The sequence below is a fragment of the Rhinatrema bivittatum genome, chromosome 3 (assembly GCF_901001135.1).
Source record: "Rhinatrema bivittatum chromosome 3, aRhiBiv1.1, whole genome shotgun sequence".
NCBI classification, from domain to species: domain Eukaryota; kingdom Metazoa; phylum Chordata; class Amphibia; order Gymnophiona; family Rhinatrematidae; genus Rhinatrema; species Rhinatrema bivittatum.
The window spans coordinates 521,903,877-521,919,623 of record NC_042617.1 but is presented as its reverse complement, the minus strand read 5'-3'; the positions used below and the strand labels follow the sequence as shown (position 1 = coordinate 521,919,623).

Below are 15,747 nucleotides of genomic sequence, written 5' to 3'. Positions count from 1 at the left end.
AAGGATGGGTGATGTTTCTTTTTTCCTTTGTTACACTGCATACAGAGACTCTGGCTTGTTGCAGTTTCCAATTCAGTTTTTTCTGCATGCTTCTTGTTATGCGTTTTTCTCTTTATTCTATGTTAGGTGAGGGACAGCACGTGATTCAGGTGAGGTTTTCTGCTGGCGTGTAGTTTCTGTGTAGGACTCTATAGCAGCCTGACTTGGTCCGTTTTCCTAATAGGAGATGTATTGGTGTCTTAAGGCCTGGTGTAATATTTTCAGAGACTTATTGTACTTTAAAAGTATGATCTTACATAAAATGCACACATTTACTTGTATTTCGTTTTAAACATATTGTATGGCTCTCATGGAATTACATTTTAAAATATGTGGCGTTTATGGCTCTCTCAGCCAAAAAGGTTCCTGACCCCTGGTATAGATGAATCTGAATGGACCAACTGGTCTTGTAAATTGGTCCCACAGGTGTATATAAACCTAGGAGTATCATGAAATTCTTGATGCAATTGTAAAATATGCCAGCTATTACAGATGATGTTTTTCGTTTTTTGACTCATTGAAGAAAAGGGTAATACGCAAATGATAATGTTATTGGTGTCAACTGAACATGGTAAGAAAGCAAAATTGCTTACCTTGTAATAGGTGTTATCCCAGGACAGCAGGATGTAGTCCTCACATAAGGGTGACATCAGTAATGGAGCCCTATACGGAAAAACTTCTGTCAAAGTTTCTAGAAACATTTGACTGGCACAGTGTGCCCACTGAGCATGCTCGGCATGCCATGATATTCTCAGCCACAGGGGTCTCCCTACAGTCTCATTTGTAGCAATGAGCGTTAGCCAAAAATAAAATAATAAAATGTATCGAACCCAACTCCGCGGGGTGGCGGGTAGGTTTCGTGAGGACTACATCCTGCTGTCCTGGGATAACACCTATTACAAGGTAAGCAATTTTGCTTTATCACAGGATAAGCAGGATGCTATTCCTCACATATGGATGATTAGCAAGCTACAGGCTGAGTCATCTTTGTAGTGGACCAACAGCGTACAACTTGTGCAATAGGCACAACAACTGGTGTACTGTTGGGAAAAATGAGGCAGCCTGAAATCACAAAAGGTTAGAAGTGGAAGGAGTTGGGATTATACTGGAAACAAGTTCTTTAAGACAGATAGTCCATAGGCTGAGTCTTGTCGTCCCTTCCTTGTCGAGATAGTAGTGAGACGCAAAGGTGTAAAGGGAACTCCATGTTGGGGCCTTACATATGTCAGCTATTGGCACTGAACGGTATTGTGCTATTGAAGTTGACATTGCTCTTACTGAGTGCGCCTTTAATCGCCCCGGAGAGGAAGGCCTGCTTTCTCATAGCAAAACCGTATGCAATCTGCAAGCCAATTGGATAGAGTTTGCTTGCCTACTGCTTTCCCAGGTTTGTTTGGATCAAAAGAAACAAAGAGCTGGTTGGATTTCCTATGGGCTGTAGTGCGATCTAAGTAGTATGCAAGTGCACGCTTACAGTCCAAGGTGTGTAAAGCCCTCTCTCCTTGATGAGAGTGTGGTTTTGGGAAGAAAGTAGGCAAGATGATGGATTGATTCAAATGGAATTCTGTAACAACTTTAGGAAGAAATTTTGGGTGTGTACGGAGTACCACTCAATCATGTAGGAATTTTGTGTAGGGTGAGTATGTGACAAGTGCTTGTAACTCACTAACCCTTCTTGATGATGTGATGGCTATTAAGAAAATAGTCTTCCAAGTGAGAAATTTAACATCACAGGAATCCATGGGTTCAAAAGGAGAACGCATTAGCCTCATTAGGACCACATTAAGGTCCCATTGTGTGACCGGTGGTCGATGTGGAGGTTTCAGCTGAATTAAACCTCGCATAAATCTACTAACTAGGGGTTATACTGAAATTGGTGCATCCCCAACGGTATTGTGATAAGCTGAGATTGCGCTTAAATGTACCCTTACAGATGATGTCTGGAGACCAGAGTCTGAGAGATGCCATAGATAGTCTAATAAAGATGATGTAGTGCAGGAAAAAGGATCAACACTGTTTTGTGAGCACCATGCGGTAAACCTTCTCCATTTAGCACGACAGTTCTTTCATGTGGAGGGTTACGTGAAGCTACAAGCACTTGAAAGACATTAGTTGAAAGATTGAGAGGTTGTAGAATCAAGCTTTCAACATCCATGCTGTGAGGGATAGGGATTGAAGGTTGGGATGACGCAACCTGCCTTGATCCTGAGTTATGAGAGTGGGTGCTGTGCCCAGTCGAATTGGATCTCTGATTGAGAGGTCTAGAAGTATTGGAAACCATACTTGTCGAGGCTAATATGGGGCTATGAGTATCATGGACCCTTTGTCCTGTTGTAGCTTCACTAGAGTTTTGGTTATTAGCGGTATCGGAGGATACGCAAACAGTAGGCCTGAATTCCAGTGGCGAGCAAAGGCAACCCTGGGTAAGCGGTTTTTCTGCTTGAATAGGGAGCAATAATTGGCTACTTTGTAATTCACTTGTGATGCAAAGAGGGCCACTGTTGGGTGCCCCAACTGTGGAAGATCTTGGTCACCACTTCTGGATCCAGAGACCACTCGTGAGGTTGGAATTGACGCCTGAGGCGATATGCCACTATGTTGTGAATGCCTGCCAGATAAGTGGCCGTAAAAGCATTGCGTGTGTCAAGCCCCAGTCCCAAATCTGTGCTGCTTCTTGACAAAGGAGATACGAGTCCGTACCTCCCTGTTTGTTGATGTACCACATGGCTACTGTGTTGTCTGTTTGTATCAGAACAGTCTTGTGGGAAAGGCAGTCCTTGAACGCATGCAGCGCATAACGTATAGCTCGAAGCTCTAGGAAATTTATCTGAAATGTAGCTTCGAGTTTTGTCCAAGTACCTTGGGTCTGCAGATGACCAATGTGAGCTCCCCAGCCTAAGGTGGATGCATCTGTAGTTAACGTCACTTGCGTAATTGGTTGTTGGAAAGGTAGACCTTTGAGCAAGTTGTTCATGATTGTCCACCAGAGTAGCGAGGTGCGTAGTTGCTGAGTTACTTGAATTGGATAAGAAAGTGGTTGAATGGCCTGTATCCATTGTCGTTTGAGTGTCCATTGTGTGAGCCTCTTGGCTAATCTGGCCATAGGAGTGACGTGAACTGTGGAGGCCATGTGACCCAAGAGAGCGAGACATTGATGAGCTGTTATTTGTGTGCGTGTGCGGAGAGAGCCTGCAAACAAGGCTAGTGTCTGTGCATGATCTTTTGGAAGGAAGGCTTTTGCTGTTATGGTGTTTAATTCTGTTCCAATGAATTGTAACCGGTGAGATGGTGTGAAGTGGGATTTCTGGTAGATGATGAGGAATCCCAAGGAATGGAGTAGAGTTATTGTGAGCTTGAGAGAATTGAGAGCTCCTTGTCTTGTTTGGCTTCTGATGAGCCAATCATCCAGGTAAGGAAACACGTGCACTCCTTCCTTGTGCAAGTGGGCAGCTGCCATTGCCAGGAACTTTGTGAATACTCGAGGTGATGAGGCAAGGCCGAATGGTAGCACCCTGTATTGGAAATGTTGACTTCCTACTAGGAATCGCAGGTACTTGCGATGAGGAGGGAATGTTGGTATGTGAGCGTAAGCGTCTTGAAGATCCAGAGAATAGAGCCAATCTCCTTTTTGAAGTAGAGATAGCATCGTGCCCAATGACACCATCCTGAATTTTCTTTTCTCAGGAATTTGTTGAGATTCCGGAGGTCTAATATGGGACGTAGGCCTCCTGTGTTTTTTGGAATGAGGAAATAACGGGAGTAGAATCCTCTGCCCTGCTGAGGCCGGGGAACTGGTTCCACGGCCCTGGCTTTCAGAAGGGTGGATAATTCTGTTTGTAAGAGTGTGGATTGGTTGTTTACTGTCCAAGACGAGGTGGGTGGAGTATCGTTTGGTACAGTGAGAAAGTCCAAGTAGTACCCTTGAGGTGTGATGGAGAGTACTCATTGGTCTGTGGTAATGCGAGACCAATTGTGTTGGAAGAAAGTAATCCGACCTCCTACCGGCAAATTTGGGGTCGGATTGGTAGACAGGCTGCTGTTCTCTGGAAGTACTTCAAAACCCCAATGTTGCTCCTGTTTGCGGAGGGGGTTGAGCTCTAGGCGCTCTTGGTTGTCTAGACTGTGCTCTTTGAGTTGGTCTGGATGAGCGTCCACGAGCAGGAGGTGGATAATAACACCTCGGCCTGAAGTATGGGCGCTTGGACTCTTTTCTTGGGAGTCTTCTTGATGGTGTTTGAGACTCCTGAGGTACAGAAGATAGTTGTCTTAGAGTTTCTGAGTGCTCCTTTAGGAGGGAAACTGCTTCCTTAACCTTATCTCCGAAGAGATTGTCCCCTACACAAGGGAGATCAGCCAGTTTCTCCTGTATTTCCAGTCTCAGGTCTGAGGGCTTGAGCCAGGCCCATCTTCGAGCACTTATACCTGTGGCTGACATCCGTGATGCAGTTTCAAAACGGTCGTACGCTTCTCGAACTTCGTGTTTGCCCGCCTCTAGGCCTTTATGAATTATAGAAGAGAAAGAATCCTGAACTTGCTGGGGAAAAGTTTCAGAGAGTTCTTGCATCTGTTTCCATAAGTTACGCTGGTATTGCATCATATATAATTGGTAGGACGCAATCCTGGAAACTAACATGGATCCTTGAAACATCTTCCTACCTACGTTGTCTAGGAACCTATTGTCTTTACCTGGTGGAGTTGAAGAATGAGTCTTTATTCTTTTTGATTTCTTTTGTGCTGACTCAACTACTACTGACTGGTGAGGTAGTTGAGTCTTCTGGAAGCCTGGGATATGTTGGACCAGGTATGTTGCGTCTGTCCTCTTGTTCACTGGAGGTATGGAGCAGGGATGCTCCCATAACCTGTGCAACACTTCCACAAGGACCTCGTGAACTGGTATTGCCAACACCTCTTTAGGTGGGTCCACGAACTGCAACACTTCCAGGGTTTTTTGTCTGGTGTCTTCCTCAGATTGTAGCTGAAAAGGAATGGTGTCAGCCATATCTTTGATAAAATTGGAGAAGGATAGGTCCTCAGGAGGGGATTTTCTTCTTTCCTCTGGAGGGGATGGTTCCGAGAGGACTTCCTCTGAGGAGGTATCAGTGCCAGTATCATCCCATGTATCAAGTGTATACGGTCGAAGAGGTGTAGAAGGCATAGGCACCTCTGGCATCGATGGTTGTTCCCTAGGTTTCGATGGGAACAATGGGGATATTGGTGGGAATGGGCGTGGAAAACCCGATGGACCTGGGATTGGATCTGGAATCGGAGATTCTCCTGTAATATCTTCTCCCCTCGGAGTTGGTATTGGTATTTTCTGAGGTTTCACCGGGATGGCACCGATAAGTGTATCTAGTTTTGCTAAAACTGGTGCAAAAAAAGATAAATCGGGCATCGGCATCGATGGAATCAACGATGGAGACGGCAAAGGCATCGGTAATGGCATCGATGGAACCAGTGATGGAGATGGTACTGGCGATGGCGTTGGCCTCGATGGCAGAGTCGGTGTTGGCATCAGAGGCATATCGAGGAGCACATCCCTGACTGCCTGGCGGATATAGCCGACTAGTTCCGCCCGCATAGCTGGTGAGACCAGAACAGCTATGGGGGGGAGGCAGCGAAGGCGATACCGGTACCTCCAAAGGGCCCTGTGGAGGTACGGTTCTTGGCACCGATATCAGTGGGGATCGCCTCGGGGTGGAAGGTGAGGCATCGCATCGTCTCTCCGAGGCTTCTTTTGCGCTGATTCAGCTCACGTTGTCAAACGGCCGATCTCCCGCTTCATCCGGTCTTCGTTTCTTGAAGACGACCTTACGGATTGCTCCAGCCGGAGACGACTGCCTGGACGTCGATGTTGATGGCATTAGCTGTAAATGGAACAGGTGCTCCATTTTCTTCATCCGGAGTCTTCTACCATTCGGCGTCATCTCGGCGCACTTCGGGCACGTTAGGACATCGTGATTCTGACCGAGAGAGACTACACACTCTAAGTGTGAGTCCGTAATGGACATGGTACGGCAACAAACCAGGCATTTTTTAAAACCGGTAGCAATTGTGAAGTCGGACAGCCGTCGATGACTTTCAGGCTAATAGATATGGTACGGAATCGACGGAAAAAACAGAAAAACTTATCACGATGGTAAAAAACGGGAGACCCCTGCGGTGTCAAAGTTTTTTTTAGTTTTTAACAAACTTTTTTATATGGTGAAAAATCACCACACAGGACTCCAAATAACCGCGAGGCTAATGGCTTCGCGGAGAAAAGAAGACTGAAAGGAGACCCCTGTGGCTGAGAATATCATGGCATGCCGAGCATGCTCAGTGGGCACACTGTGCCAGTCAAACGTTTCTAGAAACTTTGACAAAAGTTTTTCCGTATAGGGCTCCATTACTGATGTCACCCTTATATGAGGACTAGCATCCTGTTTGTCCTGGGATAATATTTTTTATAGTCTGTCAGGGTCATGCACAAGCGTCTTATTCTGAAAAATTGACTAACAGGAAGATTCTCTTTTAAAGAACGCGGATAAGCGCTGGAAAAATGAAGAAAGGTGTTATTGGACACCGGTTTGCGATACAGAGTCGTGATAAACCTTTCTGGTGTCTTAATTATCGTAATATCCAAGAAATGAATACTGGCACTTTGGACGTCTGCAGTAAAATGGAAATGAGCATTACATCCATTCAACCAAGTAAGGAATTGAGAAAACGTTTCAGCTGTATCGGACCATACAAGAAAAATGTCATCTATGTAGCGTTTCCATGCTAGTATATGTTGAGAAAAGGGACTGTTGGCATAGATCCATTGGTCTTCAAAACGTGCCATATTTAAATTCGCAAGGTTGGGGGCCATAGTGGCCCCCATTGCTGTTCCACAAATCTATTGATAGAAGGAGCCTTCGAAAGCAAAAAAAAATTTGGTCAAAGCTATCTGTGGTAATGACTGAAGGAAAAATGATGGAATACTCTTGGGGTGTGGACGTGTGTCAAAAAAATCATAGGCTATGTCCATGGCCTCATCCTGTGGGATGTTGGTGTACAGAGCTTCTACATCAAGAGTAACCATAGTTAATTTAGAGGTATCGTCTGTAATTGTTTCTAAAAACTGAATCATGGCTTCAGAGTCTCTTATATATGATTTTTGAATATGTACATGAGGAGCCAAAAAATGGTCTACAAACTTAGACAACGGTTCTAGGAGGGAACCTCTGCTTGAGACTATGGGTCTTCCAGGTGGTTGTGTCAGATTTTTATGTATTTTTGGGAGAATGTAGAAAACTGGAACTATAGGAGCTTTCTTCATTAGGAAAGCAGCATCATGAGAAGTGAGAAAACCCATCTCAACTCCTTCGTGTACTATTGATTCAATTTCTTTAGATAAGGCTTCAGTGGAATCAGTTGAAAGAAGTTGGTAAAATTTGTGATCATGAAGGAGCCGTTGTACCTCGGTTGTATATTGACTTCGACTGAGCAACACTATTTTGCCCCCTTTGTCCGCGGGCTTGATTATCAAGTCATGATTTTGACGAAGAGTCTTCAAGGCAGCTGCTTCTGGTCGTGTCAAATTTGAAAAGGAACGTGTGTTAGAAAAACTGGAGCGCAAGTCTTGCACAACTCTCTGATGAAAAGTAGAAATGACAGAATCTGCCGGACCTGGGGGACTCCATGTCGATTTATACAAGAACACGTTGTATAAATGACAGAATCTGCCAGACCTGGGGGACTCCATGTCGATTTATACAAGAACACGTTGTCAGGCTTGCTGATGCAGCATTCTCTAAATTCTAAATTTACACACAGTTGATACGGGAAAACAATGTAACCCTTTGTTTTGATGACAGAGAAGTGTTTGACAAGCCTGACAACGTGTTCTTACTGTAAGAAGAACTGTTCAGTCTATTAATCATTTGCGGCTCAAAACAAATTGATAGCAAAAGCTTGATAAAGTTTGAAATAGTTGTTGTTACAATCATGTAAAGTGTCCGTCTGTCCACATTAAACCAGCTTGCACTCTTAACCCGACAGCGGCCAGTGTTTCGCTACGAAACTTGTAGCTTCTTCAGGGGTGAGTGATACCAAATAATCAAATATCTGTAAATTCAATGAGAAACATCTATCAGACGTGGACCCTTGAGCCAGCACCTGCATCTCCCGATTCTTTTCTGTGCTGTACCGTTGCCGGAGCCCCGGCTCTTTTGGAAGTCCCTGAGGGTGTATTAGACCCTGGCCAGGTACTAGGCACAGTGCGTTGCAGCTTGGTGGGTCCCAGGGAGGAAGCCCTCTTGGTGGGGACCTTACCTTTCTTCGACGGTCCCAGCAAAGAGTGAGCTGAAGTCGTTGGGGCATAGGAACCCGTGCTCAGACGTTCCACTTTACCGCTCGTTGTTGTTGGACCCTTGGAGACATGCAAGTGCAGTCTCTGCATGAGGCTTGGTCGTGGTCTAGTCCTAGATATATGTAGCAATAATTATGTCCATCAGTGATGGACATAATTTTGTCACATTGACAGTATTTAAAGCCAGATGGCTTCGGAGCCATCTGGAATCAAAAATAGACAAAAAAACACAAAATATTGCTGAAAAAATGTCCTTTTGAGGAAAAAAGTCGCTGAGAGGAAAACCCCGTGTGCGATTGGTTCGCAGAAAAAAACTACTGAAGAGGAGAGGGAATTGCGTGGGAACCCTACCGCGCAGCTGCACAGAGTCAAAGCTCTGTGACTGAGGAAACTCCGTCTACTTGGGGTTGCGACGCTTCCCAGACAGCATGGCTAATTCAGCCCTGCTATTGACGAGAAAAGCATGTAATATTTTGATCTTCTTTCCAGGAATCAATGCAATAATACATTAATCCCAGTGTTTGGCTGTTTAATGAGGCTGCAAAAATGTTTTGTGACTTGAACAGTGACCACTATCAAGCCCCCAATGCAATACCTGTAGCACACTCTCAATGTTACTTGTAGCCTTCCAAGTACTAGTAAGACCTAATGCATAGAGGTCAATATTCAAAGGACTTGTCCAGCTGGACAAATATCAAGGTGTTAAATTGTTTTCCATGCTCTCCAGCTAAATTTTGTTCATGCAAATTGTTGCCTGCACAAAATCTACTTAGGTAAAAAGAGGCAACATTGGGATGTTCATAGGGCATGATTTCATTTTAGCCAAATAGTATTGATATTTTCAAAGTGACCCAGATAAGTATGACCAGAGAAATAGAAGGCTTAAAGTTACAAGGGTAATATTATCAAGATAAATTCAGCACTGTTAGCCAGATAAAGTGCCGCTTAATATTGGATACAGTTATCTGTATAAGTTTCCCCTCTTCTGCAGATTTTTTATTAGGGACATCTTAGTTTCTAGGATCTGATGAGATATGGCTTGTTTAGGTTAACCAAACTTGAAAAAATATTTACTTACTGTAAAATTTCAACTTTTCTCAAAAATGTCAGTGTCTGCAAAAAATAAGATTGAAGAATCATAGATCTTTCACAATTCAATTCATCTTTGGTTTTCTTGATTCCTCACTGTAGTATTTCCTCTTAAACACCATACTAATTTATCCATTTATTATACACACTAAGTGGGCTGCGGGGGCCATGGCTTCACCAAATTTGGGCCTGCTCCATTAAAGAATTTTCAGGCTGCCCCCAGCAATTCCTGAATAAAAATAATGTGATTAAGGAGGTCGAAGGCTGATGATAAATCAATAAAACTAAGAAAAAAGCTACATGTTAGCACTCTAAAGGTCATATGATTGGGGTGACCTTACTAAAGATTTTTCTGGTGATAAATAGAGCTTAATTAGCCATTACGTGTGGATGACATCATCTAGTGGCACCAAATAGATCTCTCTCAGCTAACAGAACTTTTGCTCTACTGAGCATGTGTGGGAATTCCCTCTCAGATGTTGCCTTGTGAGCCCCCTCAGTCAACGTTACAGCTAATTTTAGCTAGACAGTTGACTTTCCAAGGAGGCGGGCAGGTATTTAGTATGGCTAATTTATCCTACTGTCTGTGGGAGTATACTGTTTACGATAAAGCAGAGTTGCTTACCTGTAACAGGTGTTCTCACAGGACAGCAGGATGTTAGTCCTCACACATGGGTGACATCATCAGGATGGAGCCCAATCACGGAACACTTTTGTCAAAGTTTCTAGAAGTTTGACTGGCACCTACTGGGCATGCCCACCATGGCACTAACCCTGCAACCAGCAGGATTCCCCCTTCAGTCTTGTGTATAGCAAAAGTATGTGCGAAAAATAAAATAAATCGCAAATGAACCCAACTCCGCGGGGTGGCGGGCAGGTTTCATGAGGATTAACATCCTGCTGTCCTGTGAGAATACCTGTTACAGGTAAGCAACTCCGCTTTCTCACAGGACAAGCAGGATTGTAGTCCTCACACATGGGTGAAAAGCGAGCTGAGGATGCCCGAGCAATGCACCAAATGCACCCAAAGGCATGTAACAGGCACAACAACAGGAGTGGATTTAGGTAGGAGGACATCCTGAAAACCCAGAACAGGTCGCTGGTAGGATGTTGGGTAGTTAAGCTGAGAATAGGTTCTGTAGAACAGACTGACCAAAAATGGAATCGAATGGGACCTTGGAAAAAAAGCAGGTAAGATGATGGTTTGATTAAGATGAAAATCCGATACTACCTTCGATAAAAACTTAGGGTGTGTACGGAGAATCACCCTGTCATTAAGAAATAGACTCGGTGGAATTATTTAGGGAATATATGTTGCAGATATTAAAAATACCAGAGAAATGTCTACCAGTTATAGTGAAAGCTTTTTATTTGGGGATCATGAAGAAAGTGGTAAGAGAAGAACAACTTGTAGAGAGCGCTAAAGAAAAAGAAAAGGAAAAATTAGAAATAGAGGTAGTTCAAAATAGTTCTATAAACTTATCTGATTTACTGCAAAAGTCTCAACAAGACTTGGTTGTTAAAGAACGAGGAACATTATTAATTCAGTTTGCTTTTGCAACTGATAAGGAAAACGTTTTGAAATCCTTTTTTCGAAATCGATTAAGTACTTTCTATGGGGAAAGAGTATGGATCTTTCCAGATCTAGTTAAGACGACTCAATTACGCAGAAAGAAATTCCTATCTTATAGGAAAGAAGTAATAGATAAAGGTGGATATTTTATTTTAAAATATCCATGCAAGTGCACTGTTAAGTTAGAGGGGAATACCTACACATTCACAGAGCCAGTAGGTCTTAGGGATCTCCTAGCAGGAAAATGATCGGCTTATATGATTAGTGGAGTATTGACAATGCATTTTTCCTTGACTAATGTTTTTCTTTATAATCCGTTCAAATATCTTGAGACTCACTTGAATTTCCTTAAGTATAATAATGACTGAATTGTATGCTTAATGTTAGGTTGAAAAAAATGTTCCTGTTTCTTATTAAGGACTCAGTCATTATGAGATTTCTTAAATGTTTTGTTTATTGTAAACATTTTGAAAAAGTAATAAATAAAGAATTAAAAAAAAAAAAAAAAAGAATTTTAGTGTAAGGTGGATAGGTGACTAGTGCCTGCAACTCACTAACCCTGCGAGCAGATGTTATAGCGAGAAGAAAAATCACTTTCCAGGTGAGATAGCGGAGATCACAGGAGTGGAGAGGCTCAAACGGAGGTTTCATGAGCTGTCCTAAGACCACATTAAGGTCCCAAGTAGGGGCCGGGGGGGGTGCTACGGAGGTTTCAGGTGGAGCAAACCTCTTATGAAGCGTGTGACTAAGGGTTGTGCCGAAATAGAGACATCTCCCACGGCGTTGTGGAAAGCAGCTACCACACTGACATGCACTCTTATAGAAGACGTTTGCAGGCCTGAGTCTGACAGATGCCAGAGATAGTCCAGAAATTTGGCAGTGGAACAAGTGAAATGGTCGATGGACATGGACATGCACCAGACTGTAAATCTTTTCCACTTAGAACGATAAGAGCGTCTTGTGGAAGGCTTTCGTGAAGCTACCAGGACTCGAGACATCAACTCCGAAAGGTTAAGGGGTTGTAGTATTAACCTTTCAACATCCAGGCCATCAGGGACAGGGCCTGGAGGTCGGGGTGGCAAAGAAACCCGTCGTTCTGAGTTATCAGAAGCGGATCCTCCCCCAGAGGGATGCGCCAGCGAACCGATAGGTCTTGGAAGATTGGGAACCAGATTTGGCATGGCCAATAAGGGGCTGTGAGAATCATTAAGCCCTTGTCCCTTCGTAATTTCACGAGTTTTGGATATGAGTGGAAGTGGAGGGTACGCGTAAAGGAGACCACAAGAGGGCGAATGCGTCCCTCGGCTGAAAGTGGCGGCTGCGAGTGAGCGACCAGAAGTTCCCTACTTTATGGTTATGGAGGGACGCAAAGAGGTCTATTTGTGGATAACCTCAACGTTGGAAGATTGTGTCTGCTACCATGGGGTTAAGAGACCATTCGTGCGGATGAGAGATCCAACTCAACTTGTCCGCCAGAACATTGTCCACACCCACCAAGTAGGTTGCTCTGAGGTACATTGAATGGGAAAGAGCCCACATCCATATCTGTGCAGCTTCCTGACACAGAAGGTAGGAACCTGTTCCCCCTTGCTTGTTGATGTACCACATCACCACCTGGATGTCGGTCTGAATCAGGATAGCTTTGTTTGAGAGGTAATCCTGAAAAAATCTAAGGGCATATCTGATTGCCTGAAGCTCCAGGAAATTTATCTGATATTTGGCTTCCTGGATTTCTTAAAAAGGTCTTTGTTATACTGGGTCATGTATAACTGGTAGGAAGCAATGCGAGAAATGAGCATTGAGCCATGGAAGACATGCCTGCCAAATGCATCCAGGGACCTCTGTTCTTTCCCAGGGGGTATAAGAACATAAGAACATAAGAAATTGCCATGCTGGGTCAGACCAAGGGTCCATCGAGTCCAGCATCCTGTTTCCAACAGAGGCCAAAACCAGGCCACAAGAACATGACAATTACCCAAACACTAAGAAGATCCCATGCTACTGATGTAATTAATAGCAGTGGCTATTCCCTAAGTAAAATTGATTAATAGCCATTAATGGACTTCTCCTCCAAGAACTTATCCAAAACTTTTTTGAACCCAGCTACACTATCTGCACTAACCACATCCTCTGGCAACAAATTCCAGAGCTTTATTGTGCGTTGAGTGAAAAAGAATTTTCTCCGATTAGTCTTAAATGTGTTACTTGCTAACTTCATGGAATGCCCCCTAGTCCTTCTATTATTCGAAAGTGTAAATAACCGAGTCACATCTACTCGTTCAAGACCTCTCATGATCTTAAAGACCTCTATCATATCCCCCCTCAGCCGTCTTTTCTCCAAGCTGAACAGCTTTAGAACATCGTGCCTTCTTCTGGGCTGATTCCACAACCACAGAGTGGTGATCCAGCTGTGGTTTTTGAAACCCAGGGGGCTGTCTGTACAAGGTAGGTGGCATCTGTCTTTCAGTTGACAGGTGGTACTGAGCCTGGATGCTCCCAATTCCTCTTTAACAGGTCAATAAGGACTTCATGAATAGGAAGAGACATGATTTCCTTAGGTGCATCAACAAATTTGAGTACTTCCAGCTCTTGTGCCTTGAGTCCTCTTCTGTCTGAAGCTGAAATGGAATTGTTTCAGACATTTCCTTTATGAAATTAATAAAGGACAGGTCCTCTGGAGGAGAGTGTCGTCTTTCCTCAGGGGGAGAGGGCTCTGAAGGCAGATCATCAGAATCCTGGGAAGAGTCATCGGTACAAGGATCGTAAGGCTGATCACCAGCTCCCATAGGATCACCAGAGGGAAGAAACGGTGTTAGTCCTGAAGGATCAGGCCTAGGCATCGATGGCACCGGAGGAGGCACCGATGGCGGCACCAACGGCGGCACCGATTGTGGACGGGGCGGCATCGATGGGAAAGTAGGCACCGATGGAATTGGTGACATTGACGGGCGAGTTGGTGGTAAAAGTCCAGATCGGCCCGGGTATGGGCCGATGGAGATTGGAAGCCCTGCAGTACTTTTCCGATGGCCTCTTGGATTATCTGATCCAATTCCTCGCGGAAGTCTGGGGCAGGTAACCCCAGTCCCGGAGAAGGAAGCAGCACAAGCGTGGCCGGAGGATCCACTGGTGAAAGTTTAATCGTGACTCCCGGCACCAATGAAGGTGGGGAATGCCTCGGTGATCCGGCCGCAGAGGAGGATGGGGCCTTCTCTGGACGGGATTTCTTCTTCGGTGGCTCTGTTGACGACGATGCCGAGGGCTTGCCTAGATCGGCGGACTGAGCCTTTCGGTGCCGGTGCCAACACGTTTCACGATGATCTCCTCGGTCCTTTTCTGGGGCCGAAGAGGAAGAGGTTGATGCCTTCGGAGTAGTCGGTGCCAGAAGAGCAACACCAGTGTCCCGCTGTTGACGAGAAGTTGATGGCATCGGCTCAGACGATGTCGAAGCGCTCGATGGAGTCGGCGGCTTCGCCTGAAAGAGAAACTCCATTTTCTCGGATCGGGCCTTATGGCCCTTCGGTGTCATTTGGGCACATTTGGTGCAGTTTAAGAAGTCATGGTCCGACTTCAAACACAATACACAAACCCTATGCGGGTCTGTGATGGACATTGTCCGAGGACAATCGGGGCACTGACGAAAACCCGATGCCATGGCTTCGACAAAAATTTAGCCGCGGTGCGGTCGATGGCCAGTAGGCCCCGAAGGGAGAACTTGACGGGAATTGACCGCAAATGAGGTTAAAGCCTTACCTTACGACTGCGGACTACAGAATTGATAGGGGGACCCCTATGGGGTAGAAATTGTTTGAAATTTTTGAAAAAGTTCCCTGAGGGAAAATTCCTGTCAGGAATCTCTGGAAAGCTCCTTAACCTGCATGGCTACTGATGCGCGTAAAAAAAGAGACTGAAGGGGTACCCCTGCTGGTTGCAGGGTTAGTACCATGCTGGGCATGCCCAGTAGGTGCCAGTCAAAGTTCTAGAAACTTTGACAAAAGTGTTCCGTGATTGGGCTCCATCCTGATGATGTCACCCATGTGTGAGGACTACCATCCTGCTTGTCCTGTGAGAAGCAAACTTGCTTTTTCTGTCAATAAGCATAGCTGAATCAGCCATTACATGAGGGGAGTTCCAAGCCAAGGGTTGCAGAGCAGCATTTACTGAATAAGCAACCCAGACCTTATTGTGGAGAGTATACTACTGGGTGAACAGAGAAAACTGCTTGCTTGAATTTACTGTCACTCTATGAGAGATTGTCCAGGCAGTAATGGGTCTTAAAAGGTGTGTACTGATGAATAAGTTACAGCTTTGCAGATGTCTTCAAGTGTTATAGCTCGCAGATGAGCCACTGATGTAACCAAGGCTCTAACATGATGAGCCTTGATGGTGTCTGTAATTTGGAGACTTGCTAGTGTATAGCAGTGTGTAATGTAGTCTGCTAGCCAACTGGACAATGAATGTTTTTACCCACTGCTATGCTCACTTTCAGGCCAATACAGTAAAGTGCGGCCACGGTTACCCTGCTTCTAACCCGCTTTCTACTCACAATTTGGCCGCGTTAGTCCAACCTGCGATTCATTATCCCTTTTAACCCATCCTTACCGCTTCTTTAAATCAATGGGTAACCCTTTCCACCCGCTGCATGTGTATGAGATGTAAACGATCGAATTAGCTATTCCCTCCCATACAGTAACGCGCACCCCGATTATCGCTTTTT

General features: G+C 44.7%; 1 protein-coding gene across 1 annotated transcript in view; it reads right to left on the bottom strand.

Moving 5' to 3' along the window:
• CIB4 (calcium and integrin binding family member 4) overlaps positions 1-15,747 on the bottom strand; it is a 407,942-nt gene that overhangs the window by 366,122 nt on the left and 26,073 nt on the right. The window contains exon 2 of the mRNA XM_029596244.1: positions 9,450-9,484. Coding sequence (XP_029452104.1) covers positions 9,450-9,484 — 35 coding nt within the window. The remainder of the gene's footprint in view (positions 1-9,449; positions 9,485-15,747) is intronic.